The sequence below is a fragment of the Calonectris borealis genome, chromosome 1, assembly GCF_964195595.1.
Source record: "Calonectris borealis chromosome 1, bCalBor7.hap1.2, whole genome shotgun sequence".
NCBI lineage: Eukaryota > Metazoa > Chordata > Aves > Procellariiformes > Procellariidae > Calonectris > Calonectris borealis.
Genome location: NC_134312.1, coordinates 153569833 through 153592339, shown reverse-complemented (window position 1 = coordinate 153592339; position 22507 = coordinate 153569833). Strand labels below are relative to the sequence as shown.

The following is a 22507-nucleotide window of genomic DNA, read 5'->3' as shown; positions in this document are numbered from 1 at the left end:
CTCCCCAGTCCTCAGGAACCTCCCCCAATTGCCATGTCTTTAAACATTACCAAGAATGGCCTCACAATGACAGTGGCCAGCTCCCTCAGCACTTTTGGATGCATCCCATCAGGTCACATGGGCCCTGATCATCCTCTGCCAGTGGTAAATTGGGAGCAATGAAGATTTTCCCAGGGGTCTCAGGGTCCTGGACTGATCTTACCAGCATAGACCAAGGCGAAGAAAGTACCAAGTACCTTGGCCTTTTCCACATCGTCTGTCACCACAGCCCCTGCCCCTTGAGCAGCAGGCCTATGTTTTCCCTAGCCTTCCTTTACTGCTCATGTACTTGTAGAATTCTTTCTTGTTGCCCTTCACGTCCCTAGATAGATTCAACTCCAGGGGAGTTTGGGCTTCGCCTGCACGCTGGATGCCGCTCTGCACCTTCCCCTACTTCCGTCTTTTGTACACTTTTTTATGTCCGAGTTTTGTCAGGAGCAACTTGTTCATCCATGCAGGCCTCCTGCCACCCTTGCAGGTGGCAAGGGCACTTCCTGCTCGTCAGGGTGGACCATTCTTGAGCTTGAAGGAGATGATCCTTGAATATCAACCAGCTCTCAGGTCAGGCAGTTGGACCAGATGATTGTTGTAGGTCTCTTCAAACTGAACTATTCTATTCTCTCCTGTACCCCTCTTTTGTCCAGGGGAGTCTCTCATGGGATTCTTCCAAGCAGATCCCAGAAAAGCCCAAGTCTCTCCTGAAGTCCAGGGATGGGATCCTGCTTTTTGCTCTGCTTCCTCCTTTCAGAATCCTGAGCTGCACCATCTCACGATCACTTGCAGCCAAGGCTGGACCCAACCTTTGCCTTCCCAACCAGTTCTTCCTTGTCTGTAAAAACGTCAAGCCCAGCAAAGCACCTCTCCTCATCATCTCCTCAATCACCTGTGTCAGAAAGTTACCATCAGTGCACTTCAGAAACCTTCCAGATTGCTTGTGCCCTGCAGCACTCCCCCTCCAGCAGACATTGTGGTGATTAAAGCCCCCCATGAACACCAGCTCCTGCAAATGTAAGGCTTCTTCCAGTTGTCTAAAGACCTCATCTACCTCTTCCTGATAAGGCAGTCTACAGCAGATGCCCGCTACAGCATCACCCATGTTGGTCTGCCCTTTAATCCTAACCCATGAAGTCTTATCTGGCACCTCATCGGTCCCTAGGCAAAGCTCCATACATTTTTGCTGCTTTCTCATGTAAACAGCAATTTCCTCTCCTTGCCATCCTAGCCTGTCCTTTCCGAAGAGCCTGTATCCACCCTCTACAACACGGCAGTGGTACGAACTATCCCACCATGTTTTTGTGATCCCAATGAGATCATAGCCCTAATACTGCACACAGACCTCTTAAGTCCTCCTGTCTGTTCCCCATGCTGCATGTGTTAGCATGTAGGCACTCCAGCAAAGTTGTGCTGATGTCCCAGAAAAAGTGTGAGAGCTTCCTTTATAAGGCTGTCGTCTCCACGTTCCTCATTTGTGTGCACACACTTGGGTGGACCCCCTTCTGCCTGGCTCTGTTGGTTTCAAGGTCTCTGTTGACCACATCACCCTGCACCTTTTGCTTACTAACCTGGTCTACCACCTCCTCACTCAGTTGTGGGGCATAGTCCTCCCACAATGTTCCTAGCTTAAAGATATCCTCTACTTGTGCATCCAAGATACACCATACAAACCTAGTACTGACAAAGTCAAGAAAGTATTTGTATTGTAAAGCACATTAATAACAATAAAATCCAGTTGTGTCAGCACTGGTTATTAGTTCCATAATATGAGTTCTATAAATCATCTCAAATACACTGTGTTAAAAAAAAACCCTTCAACTCAAAATAAAGCTGTGGTACTTTCTGAAAATGCATCTATTCCGATTTTGTGTTTGTTTCGTGACTGTTGGGGGTGGGGAGGAGAATTAAGAGACAAGAACATGGTGTCTTTCTCTTTTCTGATTATGAGAAAGGAAAGAAATTAATAAAAATTTCCATAAATTAGCCTTATATTAGGAATTTGGTCAAATCAAAACCCACGAAGCTCCCGTTAGGACAAAACAAGAGGGCTTTGATCATTTCCACATGCCTTAAGATTATTTTTCTTCCTTTTATTATATTCTCTTGAGTCTTTCTGACATTAACCACAGTTTCTTGAAAAGTGATGTCCCCATTGCTTTTGGACGAGGGCTTTATTTCCAGGCTTTTTCGTTCAAGGCTGAAACGGCTATGCAAATAACTACAGTCGTCACTTTTCCAAGTTTTGTGACATTCTTTCACTTTTCCATGCTCAACTTCTATGAAGCAATGTATTTCCAGGTATATATTACAGAATGGCCATTGAACCACTCCCTCTCACAGACTATGAACACGTTCATTTTCCCTCCATAGAACACAGACTGTGCAGGGCGTCTCTGTCAGGCTTTGTAGAACTGCAGGGGTAATACAACATGATATCCAATGGCACAAGAATGGCTCAGATTTTGAGCATGTAACTGTCTATGTTGGCTTATTTAACAAAGTCAATAATCAGGTCATCATCTTATGGCTTACAATGGCCAGCTTTCACCCATCAAAAATCTGAACTATTTGGTATTTGAATGTTTCAGTTCCAAATGTAGATTCATCTTGGTACGAACAGACAATTAAACCACTGCTGAACAGTAGGTGTTTTAGGATTTTTTTTCTAATAAGTAATTTTTTTTAATCAACTGTTGTATAATTTTTTTTTTTTTTTTCAAAAAACCTCCTGTCCACTCAAGATGCAAGACTGCTCTAGTACAACTGCCAACCTGCTGTGAACACGCTTAAAAGAAAGTCAGACCATGCAAGAAAGGTCACCCACTTGAAAATGGAGGATGTTAAGTCTACTAATTTGACACTGGCTGAGGAATGCTTAGTAAAAGGAACTTGAGTGAGGACTCTAAATCCAGGGTGTTTACAGAAGAAAGACAAAGACTATTTTAAAGGGTTTCAGAGAACTGAGAAATTTGGAAAAGGACTTGGCACTAGAATCCAAAGGAGTCGATCCAGTGAAAGATCAGCTGGTCAGCAGATAACTAAGATTAAGTTTAAGAACAGATACACTTGGCCAGGCATTTATGGCTTCATATGGTCCTACGACAGCACTTGATATTCGAACTGTTCAGCTAAGGAACTCAGTTTCTATGCACCTACAGTGGTATTTCCAATGGCATACAAATGGGGAGGGTGCAGGAAAGAAAAAAAAAAAAGAAAAGAAAAAAGAAAGAAAGAAAAAAAGAGCAGATCATCTCTAGTCTTCCCCCAACCTATTTATAAGGTAAAACAGTTTAGTTTACCCTGGAAGGAGTGATTGCGGAGTTGGCGTTGGCCCATTCAGGGCATACAGGCTGATGCTGCTAATTCCACTGCTCCCCATGCTGCCAGAACTCTGGGCAGACTGAGCACTGCGGTCTTGGTAATTCAAGGGAAGGCTTTGAGGCCTGGCATAGTAATAAGGGGTTGAGTGAGCATCCCGTGGCAATGCTTGAGCAAAAAGTGTGGCATAACTTGATACCTAAAAAGGAGAGGATTTGAAAAGGGAGGAGTAAAAAGAAAAGATTTGTGAGTTGCTTTAAGTCATGTCTTCAGTTAACAGGAGTGTAATATTCAAGAACGCAAATAATAACTGAAGACCATGTTTATACAGAGAAAAATTTGTTGTTAGAATTATAATGACAAAAAAGCAAGTCCCTTACAGTGAACAAAAGTACTTTTAGCAATATAGCTTATTTTTGCCTGCGAATTATCACTAGCAATAGCTGCTAAAAGCACTTCGGTGCTAGCAGAGCTGCAACCAAAGGAGAAATTTTGCTCTCCCTAATCCATTTCAAACTCATTAGCACGTGAGCAGACATTACAGTGCCAAGCAGAAAGCAAACAAAAAAATCGCCCATTTAATAAAGCCACAACTTCAGCTACAAATGGACAGCTCATATTTTTACATTTACTTAGTACAAAAAAATTACACAGAAAAAAATTGCAGATACTTGTGTCAAGCATGTTCTTCCTTTCAGCCTCACACACAAACACCACAAACACAACCTGAGGTGTTGGCTAAGTCTGGATAGTGATTCTTAATGACATCCAAGTGACACACATTTACTGTTCCTCAGAAGTAACAAAGGTCTCCTCACTTACCTTGTTAGACTGCTTACGTGGATCTTCACTAAGGCTAAGCAGGAGGTAGAGTATTGACCATTTGTTTTTCAAAATGCCCTTTAGAAAAAGATTAAAACAAACAGAAATGAGTTTAACTCTTGATAATAATGGATTTTTTTTTAATTATCCAGCCTACTAACATGTACACATACAAATCAATCTTCCATACAAATAGGACCAACTCAGAGCCATGTTCTTGAGTAAACTGGGAATGTACACTACAGCCTCTGTATTGCTAATTTTATGCATTTTCTCCACTGTGTTCAAATCATGAACTCTCAGCTGCTCTGAGATCAGCAAATACACTCAAATTAAAATTCATAGCTACTAAGAACGAGGTTTATACAGAGTTGAACTTTTACCAGCATTCCCACACACTCTCACCATTTAAAACATCTTAGATGCAGATGCCAAAGGTGAAGAAGAAAAACTCTTGGCACAATTTTAAGTAAAGAACTGTCTTTTCTCCACTTTCCCCTTCATTCTGCTTTACAGGGAGGCTTCAAAAGTTTGAGGCTTCAATTTCTATTACTTTAAATGCCATTTAAGAGAGCTATCAAAATTTTCACAGCTTAAGATAGAGACATTGTTAACATGAAACTTGAGGAATATGCAATATAGTCTCCAGCAAACAGACAAATAGGCAGATACATACAGACTGTTAGAATAACACTCTCAGCAGCTTTAGATATCTCAGCAGAAGACAGAACAATGCTAAAGCCCAAGCTACAAAAAAAAACGCTTTGAAGAGAAGATTTATGGCAAATATTAAAACGTTTTCTTTTAGATACACGTTTCTAGATATGTTACTCTGTAGTTCTGTGACACTAACGCTTGCACCTGAATTGATCAGAGACATAGAACCTTATAATGGACATTAAGTAGTGGAGTAAGTCAAAGAAACTCATACAAATTCCCTGACAATATTGATCAGGCTATGGTCTGGAATACTAAAGAATGTTGAATATAAAGGAAACTTTAGTCATACCAAGATTCAACAAAGATTCTATCCCTTATGAAGCAATGTAATTCAGTGCTCTCAGTCTTGCCAAAAAGCACTTTCAAGGTCACTTTGAAATTCTCTTTTTTAAACACATTTTCATTCTCACCTTTTTCTATTTTTCCTGTTTCTTTGCAAATTATGCATTTTGTGCGCATATGTTACATAGCATAAGAAGTTTGGCCATAGAACACTTCTTTCTTCAGGACAGAGCCCACTAACCAAACCTACTGAAGCTCTATATTGTTACGTAAGAGTCGAAGGAGACATTCTATATTATTATGTAAAGTAGTCTATTATCTTCTGCTTTGATCTCAACAAGCAAAAAGTAGAGGTATTGCAAATAATTAATCCAGCAACTCATTAACAAACGGTGAAGAAGGAGTAGCAACATTACTGCTTCTTCTACTGGCCAGAATAGAATAAGTCTAAGTGCCTCAAGAAGCGTGGTTTGCTGAACTGGCAAGCTGCCACTAAAATAAGCACTGACCTCCTTTTCTCTTTAGAGAAATGGGTGAAACGAAGTTAAAACAGATTCACACAAGCTTTTTGCTTTCTCCTAGTTGCTTTCAAGAGAATTGCTGGAGGAAGAAAAAGCCTCATTGATTCAGAAAACGCATATTCCTTCTGTGCCCTTCCCTAAGGTCATGGGGAAAATAAATGATTGTCCACCATTAGTAATAAACCTAACAGCAGATTGAATAATAATTGGTAGAGTGAATTTTAAAGAAGGCAGTATTCAGATGATACCATTTCATGTACACAAGATGCTAGCACAGAAAAAAAAAAAAGACAGAAGGTTAAAAGAACCTCAAACATTTGAGCAGGCAGCAAAACATGAGGACATAGCTGATGTATTACATTCAGAAGAATATCCGCACTGATATGAACACAGACAAGGCATTCTGTTTCAAAGTTTACAGCCATCATGCTCTGCAGCTATGTTGCTTGCCAAATGCAATGGTATGGCAACATAGTACATAAGCTACAGAAGCACATTACAGAAAATCTGTATTAAAAGAGGCAGATCACATAGTGTAATACATGCAAGAAGAGGCTGAAACCAATGACTGAGGTCATCGGAACAGCTGTGTGCAAACCAGTGACACTTGCTTCACTGTACAGACCAATGCAAATAATACACAAACCCACAGGATAAGGAAAACAGGAAGAGTTACATACTAACTTAAGCTCCAAGCACTAACAAACTCGTCAGTAAGTATGGATGAGGGGAGGGGCAGAACCAAGTTCTGACTAGTCATACTCTCCACAGAATCACTTCTTTGTCATCTTAAAATCTTAGTATTATCCTGTAGAACTCAGCCGTGATCTATACATAAATTTATGAATAAAAAGCAGAAGAACAGAGAAAAACATTTCTCCTAAACATAAAGAGCAAAACAAGGACAAATTTTCTGTAATATAGAAAACATTATCTTTTACATTAACTAATTTTTGTTGTCAAACATCAGGTATGTGCAAATGACAACAGGGAATCTTGTTTTATAACTCCACAACTTTCCAGGCAACCTGTTCCAGTATTCAACCATCCTCTCAGGAAAAATGCTGTTAATGACCCGAGCACTCTCCAAAACAACTCTATAATGTCAGAAGAATGCATATGTGTGCTTTCAGTTTCTTTACTCTTTATACATTTATTACACTACCTGTGAACTGAGTTTTCTGTAGAGTTCTGAAAACAAAGCAGCATCTGCTTCCCTTCTTTGTCGCACAACTATTAAAAAAAAGCAATATAGATTAAAAAATTGAAAGAACTGTAATAGTCATATCTGAAATTATGTATTTGTGGTAAATCGGAAAACGTACCCAAGAAAGCATAATGATGCTTAACTGTTTCACTCTATTTACTCATACAGTTTTCCCTGTTCTCATGTTATCTGCACTAGAGCCCTGAAAATTCTTGCATCAGAAGTGATGTACCTGTTTTTTCTTAGAGCAATAAAAATATACACCTCCTAAATAAGTGCCCTTTTAAAGTCTAGTCTGCCATTCTGTAGGTTTAGGAAATTAAAACATAATTGAAAGCAGATATGGGTTAAAGAATGCTACAAAGCCCCTCACAAAACTAAGTGTAACTGTTCCTATTTTAGGCAATAAAAGCAAGAAATAAAAGTAGTAATGCCACTTGATCAAAGTCAAGCAGAATTCCAGTCACACAACTTTTATATATTAAGAAAAATAACAGTCTCAATCACTGCCAGTTACATAACAGAAGTCTTTGCTCAGAGGAAAAACATCTTCAAGCTTTAAGATGTCTTCAGAAAAGCCATGCTACATCAGAAAGAGCCATGTTTAAAAAAAAAAAAGATAAACCAAAAACATCTGAAGAAACCTTAATAATAAAAAATTGCTGTTAAATGTTAGAAATGTTAATTAGCATCAAAAGCCACTGCTAAGTACATTTTGCCAAATAAGTGACTTCCTGCACGGTAACTCCAAAATAAATGTAAAGTTAGAAGGATATATCCAGTTACTTGTTACATGACTTGTTACTAACATCAGCCTACAAACTGAAGCTGGGGAGAAGGAAGATGAGGGAGATAGCCCTCTTCAAAACTCCTGGCAATAGGCCCAAACAATATATGCTGTGCTGGCTAGTATTAGCCAAAGCACATAGAAACTCATGCAGAAAGTGTATACTCTAGAATACAGTGTTTTGGAGTTGCATCTAGAGAAATTCTGATAGGCTTATTTGCCTATCAGCAAGTCATGGAAGCTCTGCGTCAGCAAGAAATACACACGTACTTTAAAACAGTTACAACTACTGACTTCAGTCACCCTAATTCAATCTCCCTGACTGAATATTCAAAGCTCAAATATGAAGCTTTAATTTAATTAGCATACTTCAAGAAATTGTTTCTGGACGTTCTACTGTAGAGCACATAATCTGCTGAAAGCAGTATTTGGCTTTTCAAGAAGAATGCATCACATTCCCATTGGATTCACACAGTGCAACACTTGATTCAGAGCAGCACAGAGCACAATGGAATGTAACTGCAACATAACTTACACTGTCACGGTCTAATGTTTTGGTTTTGAGAAGGTGGTTGCAGATAAACTTGTAGAGAAACTGAAGGCAAGAAATATCAGGTAAGTCACATAAACAATTCCATCAGTTCCCAGGATGCTCATTCGGCAAGTTTCACACAGGTGCTCATGAAGTTAACTGTGCCAAAGTGTAATATTTCTAAAGTGCACATCACAAAAATATCAGTCTTCTAAAAAGAACCATGAATTCATAAAGTCTGAGTATTATTAAAGTGAAAGGAGTGCAATATCGATTGTTCTTTATTTTCATGGTGGCTAAGATACGAAGTAAATGGCAGCAAGGGAAGTCTAAGCTGAGCATTCAGAAAAATCTGAGCTGTGTATACAAATAGCCACTCAGGCATACTAACTGGGGAATTAATAGAATTTCCATCATGAGATTTTCAGGGGGTGAGCATTAATAACAAATTAGATAACAATCTCTGAGACAGAGTTGTCCCATTTTCAGAGGAATAAACTGATCAGATAACTTCCTGAAGAACTTCCATTCCTATTTCTAAGAAAAAAACCAAAGATGCACTTACGTTCTTTCTTGATTTTCTCCGCCACAAGAAATTCATCCCGTTCAACGGTGGGAGCAAAGTTGCTTCCAATAACTCTCACTGCATACTGAAACTGCTGGGCTGCATCAGCTGAAAGAAAAAAGGAAAACTCTCTCAGTTAAGCAGAGTGTTAAAGTTCTATTAACATAAATAAATAAACTTGAGATTGCATTGCTACGGCTGAATCCAGCATAAATGTACCTGGCTCAGATCAGGTAATGTTATACTATAATCCTTAGACACACTTCTAGCCAGAGGGCGGTAAAGTCCAGTTTACCCATGAGCATATTATCCATGCTATACTTCAAACACACTCACCTCTACACACTCCACAAAATAATTGCACTTAAATTTGCCAATAACCCTTTCTTATTAGAAGCCCACTAATTAGAGAGCGTTAGCACACTTCAACTGGCTCTGCCCTTCTCCACAGACCGGAATGCTGCGGGACTTGCCACAAAGCCACACAATTCAGCTCACACATAGGAACAATATAGCCATGTTCACCAGGCACGTGCTCTCACCAGGCACCAAAACTCGATTATCCTACCTGTGGATCTTTACTCAGATATCCACAACAGTGGTTTTACCAGTTTGCGTGTTGTTTTCAGTTTTTTTGTTTTGTTTTGTTTTTAAATCAGTTTACATGGTTTCACCACTTAGGTTCAAAGCTAGCTCAGAGATATTGCCATCGTATTCCAATGCATAATATAGATACTAATGGAGAGGTCACAAGCCAGTGACTTCCCTCCACTGCTCCTTCATCATGCAATAACTCTGTTTTTAACATTGTTGCTGAACAGTATTGGTTTAGTGCAAGAATCTCTGCTTTTTGGGAAGATTAATAGTCTAGTAACACTGAGATAGGGCCAGCTCAGTATTAATGCCTCTACAGCATAGTAACGTTCCCATTTATTGACCTGAAAAATCAATCAAATTATAACCCTACAGACGTGTCAAGTGCCCCTACAAAACATCAGACAAATTTCTACTCCTCTTAAGGAATAACTGTAATAACATGAGGGGAAAGGTCCATAAGAAAAAGTAAATGTAAATGCGTGGTGTCAGCTACTGAATCCTTACACTTCCCGACTTCAGGAAAAAAAAAAAATCATCTACGCAATTCTGCGTATTAAGTCTGTTTTGTATATAAAAATTTTGTGTGCAAATGCGTCAGACTCCTCATGTGTTTTATTTAGTCAGTTAAGCAGTCAACTTTCAGAGAAAATCATAGAGTAATGCAGCAATGGTTCAGCCAAGGAAAAAGAAAGAATGCTGGTCTGGACAAATACATACAAAAGGAACAGAAAAATGGAATAGGGTAAAGGTCCACTAGAAGCAGAGATATTTTAAACGTTGAATCAGCTCTTAAATTAACTAATATTGACAATTGAAAAAAATCACCCGGGAGATACTAGGAGTCAATTACTGATTAAACACATGAAAAACTCCAGAAATTTACGGAAAGAAGAAATTTGAAGTCAGAATGTGCTACATTCTTTTTGAATGCCCATTTTTGACTGTCTTGTGATATAAATGCCACCCACTGGTCCTAATCTACTAGAATACAACTGTAGACCAGCAAACATTAACCAGTTCACACAAAGCAGTACTTCACACAATCAGGAAAAAAATCTGCTCAGATAGAATCATTAATATTTAACAATATTTGACAATATTGGACTACAAAAGGAGCAAGGGTATCATTCTACTTTCAGGGAAGAAAACGTCAATATCCAGACTACTGTAAGGTCACAAATCTGCATAAATTAAATGCCTCACAGAAAGAATAGCTCTACTGTTAGACTAAGCAACCCCTCGTTTGCAATAAGGACTTAGAAATACACATATAAAATAATTTAATAGTTCAGCTATTGATAGCTTAAACTGAACTGATGAACCAGGTGGGAAGAGTAAGTATGAGGAAGTAATTCTGAGTAATTCTTAAGTACAATGCATGTCATTACAGAACAACTCAAGATTCCCAAAAGTATTCTGCAAGGGCAATGGAAGTCAAATATTGGCACTAAGTTATCCCAAACAACAGTAAGAATTTTGTCATTTGTTAATTCCTCAACTGTATACCTAGCAGCAGTTAGGCAAGAGCTAGGTTTTCCTAGTCATTCTTACATATTTTTGGAGTGTTGCTATAGTGACTTAACATGGGCTACAAATTAAAAATAAAATTGCTACAGGAGTTCCAGGCAAGCATTTTGGATGAACTAAAGTCAGGAGAAGGATCAAGGGTTGATACCAAAGTACTTTTTCAGTTAGAACATGTATCTAGATTAAATAATGAACTCCCTCACTGATTATCCACTAAAAAGCAAGAGAGAATGGATCTCCAGTAAACTAGTTCAATACAAGTTATAGAAAAATATAAAAAGAAAGAAGCAATTAAAAAAGCCATAAATAAACATAGTCCTAAAAAATAAAACAACAAACACAGAGACACACACCCCCCAACCACAACAAAGGCACAAGAACTTCCCCCTACAGTTCCTCCTCGCTCCTCAGATGCATTACCCTGATTTTCTAAGGAAAATTATATTCAGAAATTAACTTCTATGTCCACCTGCATCACCCTATCCCTTAGGGATTGCCCTTTACCTTTTTTTTTTTTAAAACACACAACAAATTTGATAGAGATCTGAGGGATATCAAGTTAAACAGCTTTCATAGAAACTGGGGACTGGTAGAACAAACATCCAAACAGCTCTCCCTCAGGGAGAGATTGCAGGGAAAGCTCAGTGGTTAAGTATTCCCTCTTGTCTGCCTGCACAGAATTAGCAATATCAGGTACTCCATTCTGCCCGGACCGCAGCCAGCAAGCACAAAGGAACATTGACCTGGAGGATGAGGGAAGAGGGATTTCTGAAGAGAGCTACAGGGAATGAAAGTACAAGCTGGCAGTATTGCAGCTGAGGAATGCAGGGGGTTTACTGAAGAGACGACTTGTCCACAGGAAATAAAGACTTATTTAACTTTACTGAATGAACTTGCTTCCTATGCATTTATGATCTTGCAATATATCACAGTATGTTTATCTTAATAAGAGTGTTGAATAAGAAAATATGTAGCTGATTTTAAAAAAATAATTCTGCTACATCTGGACAATTGAGCATTATTCATTCAGCTGCTTCTGCTAACGTTTCTGTATACGCTATGATTTATACTGTGATTATCAGTAAGCTTAATGCTTGGAAAAAAAAATTAAAAATCAGAGCATTACATTTTATTTATTTACACTGAATGACAATGCACTGTTTTTCCATGTAAGCAATGCTGTATTTACAGTGTTTATTCACTTTTTAAAAATTCTTTGGTTTCTGAACAAAATGTTTCAAATCAGTGTTTCAAAAAGATTTAAATGCTATGTTTTCTCTCTATTGTTCCCTGTGGTTTGGGGGGGTTAGATTAAATTCAAGTGAACCAAGATCAACACAATGAGAAATCAAGTAGGCTTACTATCTTGAGTCACCTGATGAGATAATTACAAAATCCATCAAAGATACATACAAAGTCTCTAGAGACTCTCTGGAATTTAATTTCTCCAGAAAAATTGACTCAGAAAGACAGCTATATATTGCCACAAGTTTGGGTGGGGTTTTTTGGTTGATGATGTTAGAATAGGGATTTACCTCAAAACAACAAGAGAAAATCATGGACTTTGCCATTTGTGTGTTCTCCAATCTGCCTCTGACACTAGCGCTTTTAAAAGGCTACCTATGCTTCTAGTTCTGTGGTACAAGGGAATATTGAAGGCAAGACTGAGAGACAGAGAAACACATGTGAAAGTTTCTGGACAGAAACCTTGAAGATTTAAACATAAGTCCTCAATCTAATAAAAAACACAACAGATACATTATTAATAGCAAGTAGCAGGGTTTTTTCCTGTAATGGGGAAGTTTTAAGAAAGGCATATAACCTTCTATAATAACCTTCTGTTTCAACACCAACCATAGCAAGACTAGTTAAAGCACAGAAACTTAGTATAGTCTTTTCCATACTGCCCTAACAAGGCATCTGAGAGAGATCTCTAGTTAAAAGACTACAATCCCATCAAAAAATTCTGATTATTAAACCTGTTACACTACTAACGATATGGAACAAAGATAACTGCTCTTTACACATACAGATTTGCACTGGCAATTCAACAGCATTGTAGCAAAACTGTTTTTATGTTAGATTTTATTCAGATTTTCGTGTTTTATTCATATCAAGTCCAGCTTCTCTTTTACAAACAAAACTCCCTGCTGTGGGAGTTTCTTCAGCAGATTATTTCTTATAAGTCTGTAAAATAACTTCAGTACCTAAAGTGATTAAACATAATTTAATACGGATATCTGTCAGTAAAATAAAGATTCACATAGTTTATAACTAATAGACATGTTTAATTGCTTCCCTCCTCAAAGAACAGCCATTATGACAGCAGACAGGCATAAAATACACAGCTATGTATGCGTACATCCTTCTTCATCAAAAAGTGATTACGGCATGAATCTATTATGTAACAGCAAGCTCAACATATCTGACGCATGAAATCGATGCAGCTGTTTGTGGGGTAAGGGGGGAAAACAACACTGATCATTACCTGTTTTCCAGAGTCTGATCAGTGCAGTGAATGCAGATAACAACAGCCACTCCCCCTCAGACTATACCCCTTAAGTAATACACGTATACATACGCAATTAATGATACTGGTAAGCAGCCATACAGCTAAACAAAAAAAATAGCACTTGTGAGTCACCAAAAAAAAAAAAAAAAAAAAGTAAAACTCTCTCCTTCGAGCACAGCAATCTATCAAGAATTCAAAGATTTCTATCCACCCAGCCATTCAAACTTTCCTACAAACAATGTAGTATTAAAACTGAACTGCTTCAAAAGGCAGATAACAGCATTTTAAAGCTGCAGAAAATACAAGTGTAGCACATGCCAAAAATATAGAAGCAATGCATAGGAAGAATTTGGTTGTAAAGAAAGCAAGGAGAAATAGAACAAAAGAAAAGCTTAACGGAAAAGTTTAAGAGACAAAGAGACAATTGGCCAATCTACTTTCAAGAAGCCAGTATTTCAGAGGAAATGCTAAAATTCAGCAAGTCTTTTGCCAAAAAGAAGCTTCTAACATTACCTATAATTTTAAGGAAGTGAACTGAAATTCACTTTACAGTCTTATACATTTCTTTCAACACGTCAGCTATGTGTCTATTGAAGTTTCCAGAGGAAAAAAAACGTCCTGAAAACCTAAGTACCTACTGAAACCCTGTTTCCAAACATTAACGTATCATGATTGTGAGAAACCTTGTTTCCTGGAAAGAAGACATTTGGTTATTTCAATTTGTCTGTAAGCATAATTTCTAAACTATAGGACAATTCTAAAGAAAGCTTATCTAAACCAAACAGTAATCTTTTTCTTAAAAGACTTCAGAGATTAGCAAACTCTCTCCACTATCTCTTCTTCCAGTCAGCTGTCTGTCATCCCAGACAACAGTTTTGCTTAAATGCAGATGCAAAATTATTGTAAAACAATCACACTCTAAACTGTGTTCAATGCTCTATGTGTGGCACTGACCAGCTAACAACTATTGCTGCAACTTACTCAGATATAGATGCTGCCATCCAACACATGCTGAAGAAAAAAATCAAACATCTTCCCTGTAACAAAGCATTTGCTAAACACCTAATGTGCTACTTTTGCAAAACTAAGCCTGGAAGAAAAGCTGTAAAACTTGAGAACCTTCTCACATATAGCGTGAGCAGATACTGAGTTTGTCAATACAGTAATGCTGCTGTATCTTCTCTGTTTTAACTACATCAAAAGTTCTACGTCAGTATGAATTATTAGTGGGGGAAAAAAAGCAATTGCATCGATATGATTCCATATACTGATAAACTAAAATACTAGTCTAGAAGGCCACTAGTGTTACTATTTTGTTTTTAAGAGAATCTACACACATAGTAAGCAAAAATACTTGCTCCTCTACAAAACATTGTGTTTGAGAAATGTAATTTTAGGACCAGCCCAGTTTGAAGTATTCCTGAAAAAAATTAATTTTGCATCAGTCTTCTGCTTTAGCCAACTATCTTAAACTTCTTTGTTGTAAGTTCATTTCTTTCAGAAGGAAAAATAACAATAAAAACAAATTATAAAATGTAAACGTCAAAATATTCTCCAAGTTTTTATTTGAAGCATTTTAAGTTTATTCTTAATTAACCGTCTTTCCAATCTCCACACTCCTCTCCTACAAAGGAAAAAAACCAACAAACCCACAAAATAAAACCCAAACCACACACACTCCCATGCCTTTCCTTATTTAGAAGATGTCCACAAACTTGGAAGCACTGCATAGGAAACATAACTATTCTTTAATTCTCTTAATATTGCTGGCTTTTGTTGTATTGTCAGTAAACAGTTTTATTTGAGGAATGTCCCACTGGACTATCAGCAGCTTGGTCACATAATCTTCTCAGAACTTTCCCCTCACTGTGAATTTTTACCTAAATTGTCAACTTGCATTTGCTTCTGTTATTAGCATAGGTAAAAAATCCTCCATACCACCTTTTGAATGAACTCTATGCTTTCCCCTCACCATGAAAGTTTAAGATTCATTCTAATAGTTCAGAGCTTAAAAAAAAAAAAATAAAAAACCTCAAACCCCACACATACAACAATAACAAAATCCCCACTGAGATTACAGAGATTAAGTTATTAAGGCCATATTACAGACTTCAGGTAGCAAACTACGCTCTGAAGACTGACATGCTACTTTCTAGAGCGTGCGTACCTGCAGAAGCACTTTGGCACACAAAAATCTTTTTAGGATTCAAAACCAAATAGATGTAGCTTGAATATTTACAGCAATACCATTTGATTCAATGGGAGGCACTAAGAGTTATTGCAACTGACAAGCTTGTACAGCAGTCTACAAAGTTTCTGACTAAGATTACCAGGAGGTTTGTGAAAGACAGCTAAGAACAAGCAGCTTTTTGTCAGAAGGATTAAACTCACTGTCCAAAGAGAGGCATGCAACCCTGTATAACTGTTGGGAGACCACAAATAAGGGAAAAAAAAAATGACAGAAATTACTGCATAGGCAGGCAAGCTCTCTGCAAGATCAGGTATGAGTGTAAAAGTGAGGTGGATAGCCTGGTTAAACACAAAGATTGATAATGCAAAACTAGTACACTAGTTCTTAGACACTGTGAGGACATGAGGAAGAAAGAGGCCAGCAATGGCTCCAACTGCAGAGCGCAGAGATCCCCAACTAACCGCAGTGAGTGACTGCAGACACATAGCACCATGGGAAGCTAGCTTTAAGCTCTTAGTTGAGAACTGGCTAAAGCACAGGAACAGAGAGCTTTCAAACCTTAGTTCTACCAAAAAAAAGTTGAGGTAGACTTTTTTTTTTTTTAATTTTAAATAGAGTTCTTCCATGTAACTCAGCAGACCTTGTAATGAATTTCTCAGAAGCAGAGCTGTTTGTAAAAAAAATCGTAACTAGGCCTATGCAGCTGACTGATTTTGGAAACTAAGCAAGCCATCTACTTAGTTGATGGTCTCAAAAAAGTGGGAAGAGAGAGAGAAGATAGCTCCACCACTGGGAGCCTCTGCTGTCACATTCCATCATAGCGCAAATTCACTGCAACATAAATCTTTAAGAAGTGGGGAAGGCAGAGGCCTTCTAAGGCCATCACGGGCAGAAGCAAAAGAATCCCCAGCAGACAACAGGCTCCATCAGGCTTACGGAGAACTTCAGGCATGGGATCGCAGAACATAAACACGGATGCAGAGTAAGACCACTCACCCCACATTAGTTGTAAGTGCGCTATTATGATACAGACATTATATAAACGGAATCCTTCATCTCCTTCTGAAGCCATAGCTTCTTCACAAACATAATAAAACAGAAGTGCTGAGAAGGAACATAGCCAAGTAGATCAAACCTTCTGAAATACAAAAACTCAGGGAACGTACAGGCAGGAAGAACCATTAGATCATCGAATCTCAACTCTTCTATTATTTACATATTATATTTCACCCAATTACCTCATTATCTTGTATTTCACTAAAGTACGTATTCCAGGAAGGTATCAAAAGCTAGGATTTAAAGACATTCACAGCAGGATAACTATACAAATGGTTAAAGATGGCTGTTTGTACCTAGCTTCAGCTTCTTGTTACTAATTCTTATGAGAAATTTCTCTAATTAATTTAAAAATCTCTTAAGGATCTAAGCTTTTTTCCCCCCTAAACTCTGTGGAAATAATTGAGCATTATAAATCACTTATCAAAGACTAAACTGATAATGCTTGTAAGGTCTTCTTCAAAAAAGAGAACATGTGTTTACAAAGCAGCCTAACTGCATCAATACACAAGGAGAGGGGAAGCTGCATGTAGACCACTAATCACACACAAATATCATACTTCAAACTTATCCTGTGCTGAAAGGAAATTAGAGTTACAAGTCTGAAAAACAGTGAGATGCTAAATAACTTGTCTGGTGGTTTCCCTATCACCTAGGGATACGTGCATCACACCTCAACACAAAGGATGCCATACACACCTTTCATGACCGGGATTTCTTCCACAAAGACTTTTCGATTTATCAGTCTCTACAAGCTTTATATGAATAGCTGAGTTGATGACAAACTAACACACATACTACAGTTGACCATAGACTTCATTCAAGAGAAGTCTTATGTTAGAAGGGCGAGTCTTCAGTGCTAGAGTTCCTCATAGCAGAAAAATAAAGAGCAGGGTAAGGATGGGCTTCCTATCTGTCACATGCATAAAAATATGGGTGATAATATATGTGGCGGACAACCCACACTAATTTTTTAAAGTTGTTACTTCAAAGAACTCCTCAGATAACCCACAAGTGAACAGCTAAGTGAACTACAGATTGCATGCAGCAGCTTACCATGATTTTGGGCAAAATTTCCTCTTTCATTAGTCACACACATGCAACAGAGATTTTAGTTACATGAGTAGAATCCCAGTGTACAGGAATAGGTTGAACACTTATTTTAAAAAAATAATAAAAATTAGAGTTCTCTTCCCTTTTTTTTTTTTTTTTTACACGTACTGCTTGCAAATAAACTTATTACTCCAGCCAGAAGAGAGGGAGATGTATAGAAACTATGATTTCAAAAAGAAGACTTGATCCAAAGTCAGTAGAAGTGAGCCACCTCTCCTCAATCCTCATACATCATACTGTGAGTAATAAACGCAGTTTTCTGTTTCTATTCTAATTCTCTGTTTAAGTTTTATAACTATCACAGACATAGATAAGATACTCAATACCAAGAAACAAGCTTAGATTAAGTTTAGATCACAGCTCCTTTCAAATCTACAAAAGAGAGTCATGAAGCAAAGAGGCCTCCACTACTCCAATAAAGCAAACCAATTTCTTTTCCAATTTTTTTTCTTTTTTTTTCTTCTTTTTTTTTTTTTCTTTTTTTCTTTTTGGGAGCAGACCTAGCACAATAATTTGAGATTTCTGTTAGTGAAAAGTTTGAAGTTTTCTTAAATAAGAACATGTATCAATTGTATTAGAAGAAAATTCCAAATGTTAGAAGCGAGTTATAGCTCTCTAAAAGCAGAGCTATAACAGCACCTTAGAATTGTAGGCTGATGTGAAATAACCTTTAATACACAATTAAACCAGTCGCTAAAAGAAACGTGTAGTTACATAAAAACACAGTAGGTATTAAACCGTTCAGAAGCAAACACTGATTTGGGGGAGCTAGGAAAAGAGTAGAAACTTGCCACATCCTGATAAAATCTCACATCAGAAATTCTTGTCACAGAACTATTACAGATTGACAATTCTGGAAATGGGAAATTTATGGCATTGCAGAAGACTTAAACATGCAATAGAGAGGGAAAGGATTTTGGAAAAACAAAACAAGACCTACAGCAATCAACAGCTTTAAGCATGTTTCTGTGAAGGGGTCCCTACTCAACATTTCAGTGAAGACAAGGAGATCAACTTCTTCCCAACTCTTTCAAGTTTCTCAGATGAATCACAGAATAGTTTGGGCCGGAAGGGACCATCATGGATCATCTAGTCCAACCTCCCTGCCATGGGCAAGGACATCTTCAACTAGATCAGATTGCTCAAAGCCCCATCCTATCTCACCTTGAACACTTCCAATGATGGGGCATCCACAACTTCTCTGGGCAACCTGTTCCAGTGTCTCGCCACCCTAATCGCAAAAAAAATTCTTCCTTATGTCCAACCTAAATCTACCTTCCTTCTGTTTAAAATAGTTGTCCCTTGTCCTGTCACTGCAGGCCCTGGTAAAAAGTCTCTCTCCATCTTTCTCATAAGCCTTCAAGTACTGAAAGGCTGCAATAAGGTCTCCCCAGAGCCTTCTCTTCTCCAGGCTGAACAACCCCAACTCTCTCAGCTTTTCTTCATAGGAGAGGTGTTCCAGCCTTTTGACCATTTTTATGGCCCTCCTTTGGACCCACTCTAACATGTCCATGTCTGACTTGTACTGGGGGCCCCAGAGCTGGATGCACTTCCAAGGGTGGAATAGAGGGGGAGAATCAACCTGCTGGCCACGCTTCTTTTCATGCAGCCCAGGATATGATTGGCTTTCCGGGCTGCAAGTGCACATTGCTGGCTCATGTCCAATTTTTCATCTACCAATATCCCCAAGTCCTTCTCCGCAGGGCCGCTTCAATCCATTCATCGCCCAGCCAGTACTGATACCAGGGACTGCCCTGACCCAGGTGTAGGACCTTGCACTTTGCCTTGTTGAACTTCATGAAGTTCACATTGGCCCACTCCTCAAGCCAGTCAATGTCCCTCTGGATAGCATCCCCTCCCTCAAGGGTATCAGCCACATCGCTCAGCTTGGTGTCATCCGCAAACTTGCTGAGGGTGTACTCAATCCCACTGTCTATGTCATTAACAAAGATATTGAGCAGCATCAATCCCAAAACAGACCCCTGAAGGACACCACTTGTTACCGATCTCCATTTCGACGTTGACTGCAACTCTTTGGATGGGGCCACCCAGCCAGTTCCTTATCCATCGAATAGTCCATCCATCAAACCTATATCTTACCAATTTAGAGACAAGGATGTTGTGTGGGACTGTGAGGTCCTGTCTCCAATAGGTGGAAACAGAAAGTTTGAGAGAGAGACAAAACAAGTATATTTGCACCTCGTCACTCATTTTCTAGACTTCTAAGATAGGAGTAATTAACTCATAGGCCATGTTTTAGTCAGTTTGAACCCAATTCTTTACAACAGGTCAATACTCAAAATTATTAGTTACTGTCGCAGAAATACCTAAAGGTAACCAGGAGAGACTTGTCAGAAGAGAGTGGCATGGAGGGAGGAAAGAACACATAAAAGACTACACAGCTACTACTAATAAGGAAGAAAGCCATCTCTCATACAAGAAAATAGATATAAAAAAAGCTATGGCATGAATTTGTCTGGTGAGCAATGCTTATAAACAGAGCAACTTAAAAAGGAGACTTAGCAGATGCACCTCTTCCTTTCCACCCTCCAACTGCTTACGACAAACAGAGCCTTTGCCTTGATTGCAACAGATAGAAACTTACGCAAACAGGCAAGAGATGCATTCCCTTGCTGGAGGATCACAGCAGCATCAAGATGTAGAGGACCTGTAGAGGACCTAACGGACGTCAATGGCTCAACTTGAGCAGACAGCGGAGGAAGGCAGAGACTCCTGAACGCGTACTTGAGCCACCTTTTGCCCCAAACACCCCGGCAGCGGTGCCCCCCTCCCCGCAAGAGGAGAGTGCCGTCAGGAGCGCCGGCGGAGCGCTCTGGGGGAGGAGGACCCGAAGGCGCCGCAAGCCCACCTCCCGCCACGGGGCTCCGCCAGCAGAGCCGCCCGGAGGCCCAGGGCGGACGGCCCGGGCTGCCTGGCCCCGCGGGGGGCAAAGGGGACGCCCTTGGCGCCCGGTCCGGCGGGGCCCGCACCTTTCCACCCCACGGCGACGGCGCCCGTTCCCCCCCCCGGCACCCCCTCGCCCCCCCGGGGCTCGCACACCCTCCTCGCCCCCGCCTGCACCACCCCCCCCGCTCGCGGGCTCCAACGGCTGTCGGTGGGGGGAATGGCGGGGGACGGGGAGAGGAGAAAGCCGTTACCTTCGCTTTTGCCCAGGATGCGGCAGCAGAGGTTCTGCAGCAAAACGTTGGGGGATTTTTGGTCCGGAGTCGCCATCGCCGCCCGGGAGGCAGGAGGTGGGAGGCAGCGGGCGGCAGAGCCGGGAGCGCGGCAGGATGACAGAGGAAAAGAGAAGAGGAAGCGGCTCCCGCTCAGCAGCGCAAGGACCCGGCGACTCCTCCCGCTCCCGCCCCGGCCGCCGCCGCCTAGGGCGCCATTTTAACAGAACCCGCCGAAAGCCGCAGCGGCGGCAGCCCAGCACCCACAATGCCCCTGCGCGCGGGGCGGCATCGGAGCGCGCCGCGACGAACACGCTCCGCCGCGCCGCGCCGCCGCCGCCCAGAGGTTCCGGAGGAGAGGCCGCAGCCGCCGCCCCGCGCCGCCGCCCCGCGCCGCCGCCGCCGAGCCTGGCACACCCGCGGGAGAGGACACCCGGGGCCCCAGGGAAGCCCGGGCGTCTTGAGGCAACGCGGCGGTGACCAGGCCTGGGCTACCACTGCGAGGCCTGCGATGCATGCCAGCCCTGGCCAAAAATGTCCCCCAAATTCCCAGAGATGGAAACAGAAAATTCCCGTTCTGCAACAGCTTTTCACTTTTGGAAAACGTCCTCTCACTCCTCCCTCAGAAACCCGGGGAGATCAGGCTCACCCATTCCTCCACAGAGAAGAACAAGTGAGGTGCAGCCGTGGGGTGCCTGCGCTTGCTGTAATTCACTGCCTTGGGGGGGGCACGCCGGTAACTTTTCCACACAAAAGTAGTTACGAATCAGTGCACATCTGGCAAAATGTGTGAAGATCCTCGACCCACATCCTCCCTGGTGGCGCGGCCCTGGTCCCCTGCAGAGGTCTCGGCCTCCGGCCGGCCGGGCAGAGCCAGGTGCTGGGGGCAGCAGGCTCATGGCTGGCCTGCGGTGCTCTCGGTGACCTGCTCCTCAGCCTTGTCACCCCCTAACACAGACACTGGCCTTCCAAGATGTCTGTCTTCCGTTTCTTTTATTCAGTAAATTCCTGCTGGGTCCGGCCCAAAATACGTAATTCGGGACTAATTATTCTCCCTGCGCTTCTGGAGCTCTCTGTCTAACCCACCTCTGCTCTGTCCCGTAAGAGGTGCTGTGAAACGCTGCAGCAGTCAGGTGTAAACAAATACATTCCTGCTGTGCAACACACTTCTTTCTGGCAGCCCCCGTTGGCTTCATTATCCCTGTGTAGCCACGATCTTGTGTGTATGCCTTCTATGGACGCATACATGCAGGCCTTTCATTATGGGAACATTATAGATGTAAAAGATGGCTCCTCACTAGCATTACTGGTAGAAACTAATCATGATGGCAAGCCAAGAACTGAAATTCATTGAGGACATATGGTTTTTTATTACTTGGAATATTGTATAGGACCATCATAATCTTATCACTCCCATTATAACTCTTCAAATCCTAGTGGTGCTTTCTTTAAACTGTTTTGAGAAGTAAAGTGGAACCCCAAATAAAAAAAGCTATCAGAACTTTATTCCCTGTGAATAATGGGGGGTTATAATCTGCATCTCTAGTA

The 22507-nt window shown here is 40.5% G+C and overlaps 1 protein-coding gene across 5 annotated transcripts in view; it reads right to left on the bottom strand.

Moving 5' to 3' along the window:
* Window positions 1–21301, bottom strand: part of TUBGCP3 (tubulin gamma complex component 3) — a 60551-nt gene extending 39250 nt beyond the window's left edge. For 2 of the 5 annotated variants that reach the window (XR_012670929.1, XM_075137081.1), the window contains exons 1-5: window positions 20942–21253; window positions 8788–8895; window positions 6862–6929; window positions 4174–4251; window positions 3333–3550 (exon numbers count right to left, since the gene is read on the bottom strand). Coding sequence is in view for 4 of the 5 variants with exons in the window: in XM_075137081.1 (XP_074993182.1) it covers window positions 3333–3550; window positions 4174–4251; window positions 6862–6929; window positions 8788–8895; window positions 20942–21017 (548 nt within the window). In the remaining variant the exon portion in view is untranslated. Of the gene's footprint in view, window positions 1–3332; window positions 3551–4173; window positions 4252–6861; window positions 6930–7021; window positions 7125–8225; window positions 8286–8787; window positions 8896–20941 lie in introns of those variants that run through there. The other 3 variants (XM_075137068.1, XM_075137091.1, XM_075137101.1) reach the window with 3 other exon arrangements.
* Window positions 21302–22507: the final 1206 nt, after the last annotated feature.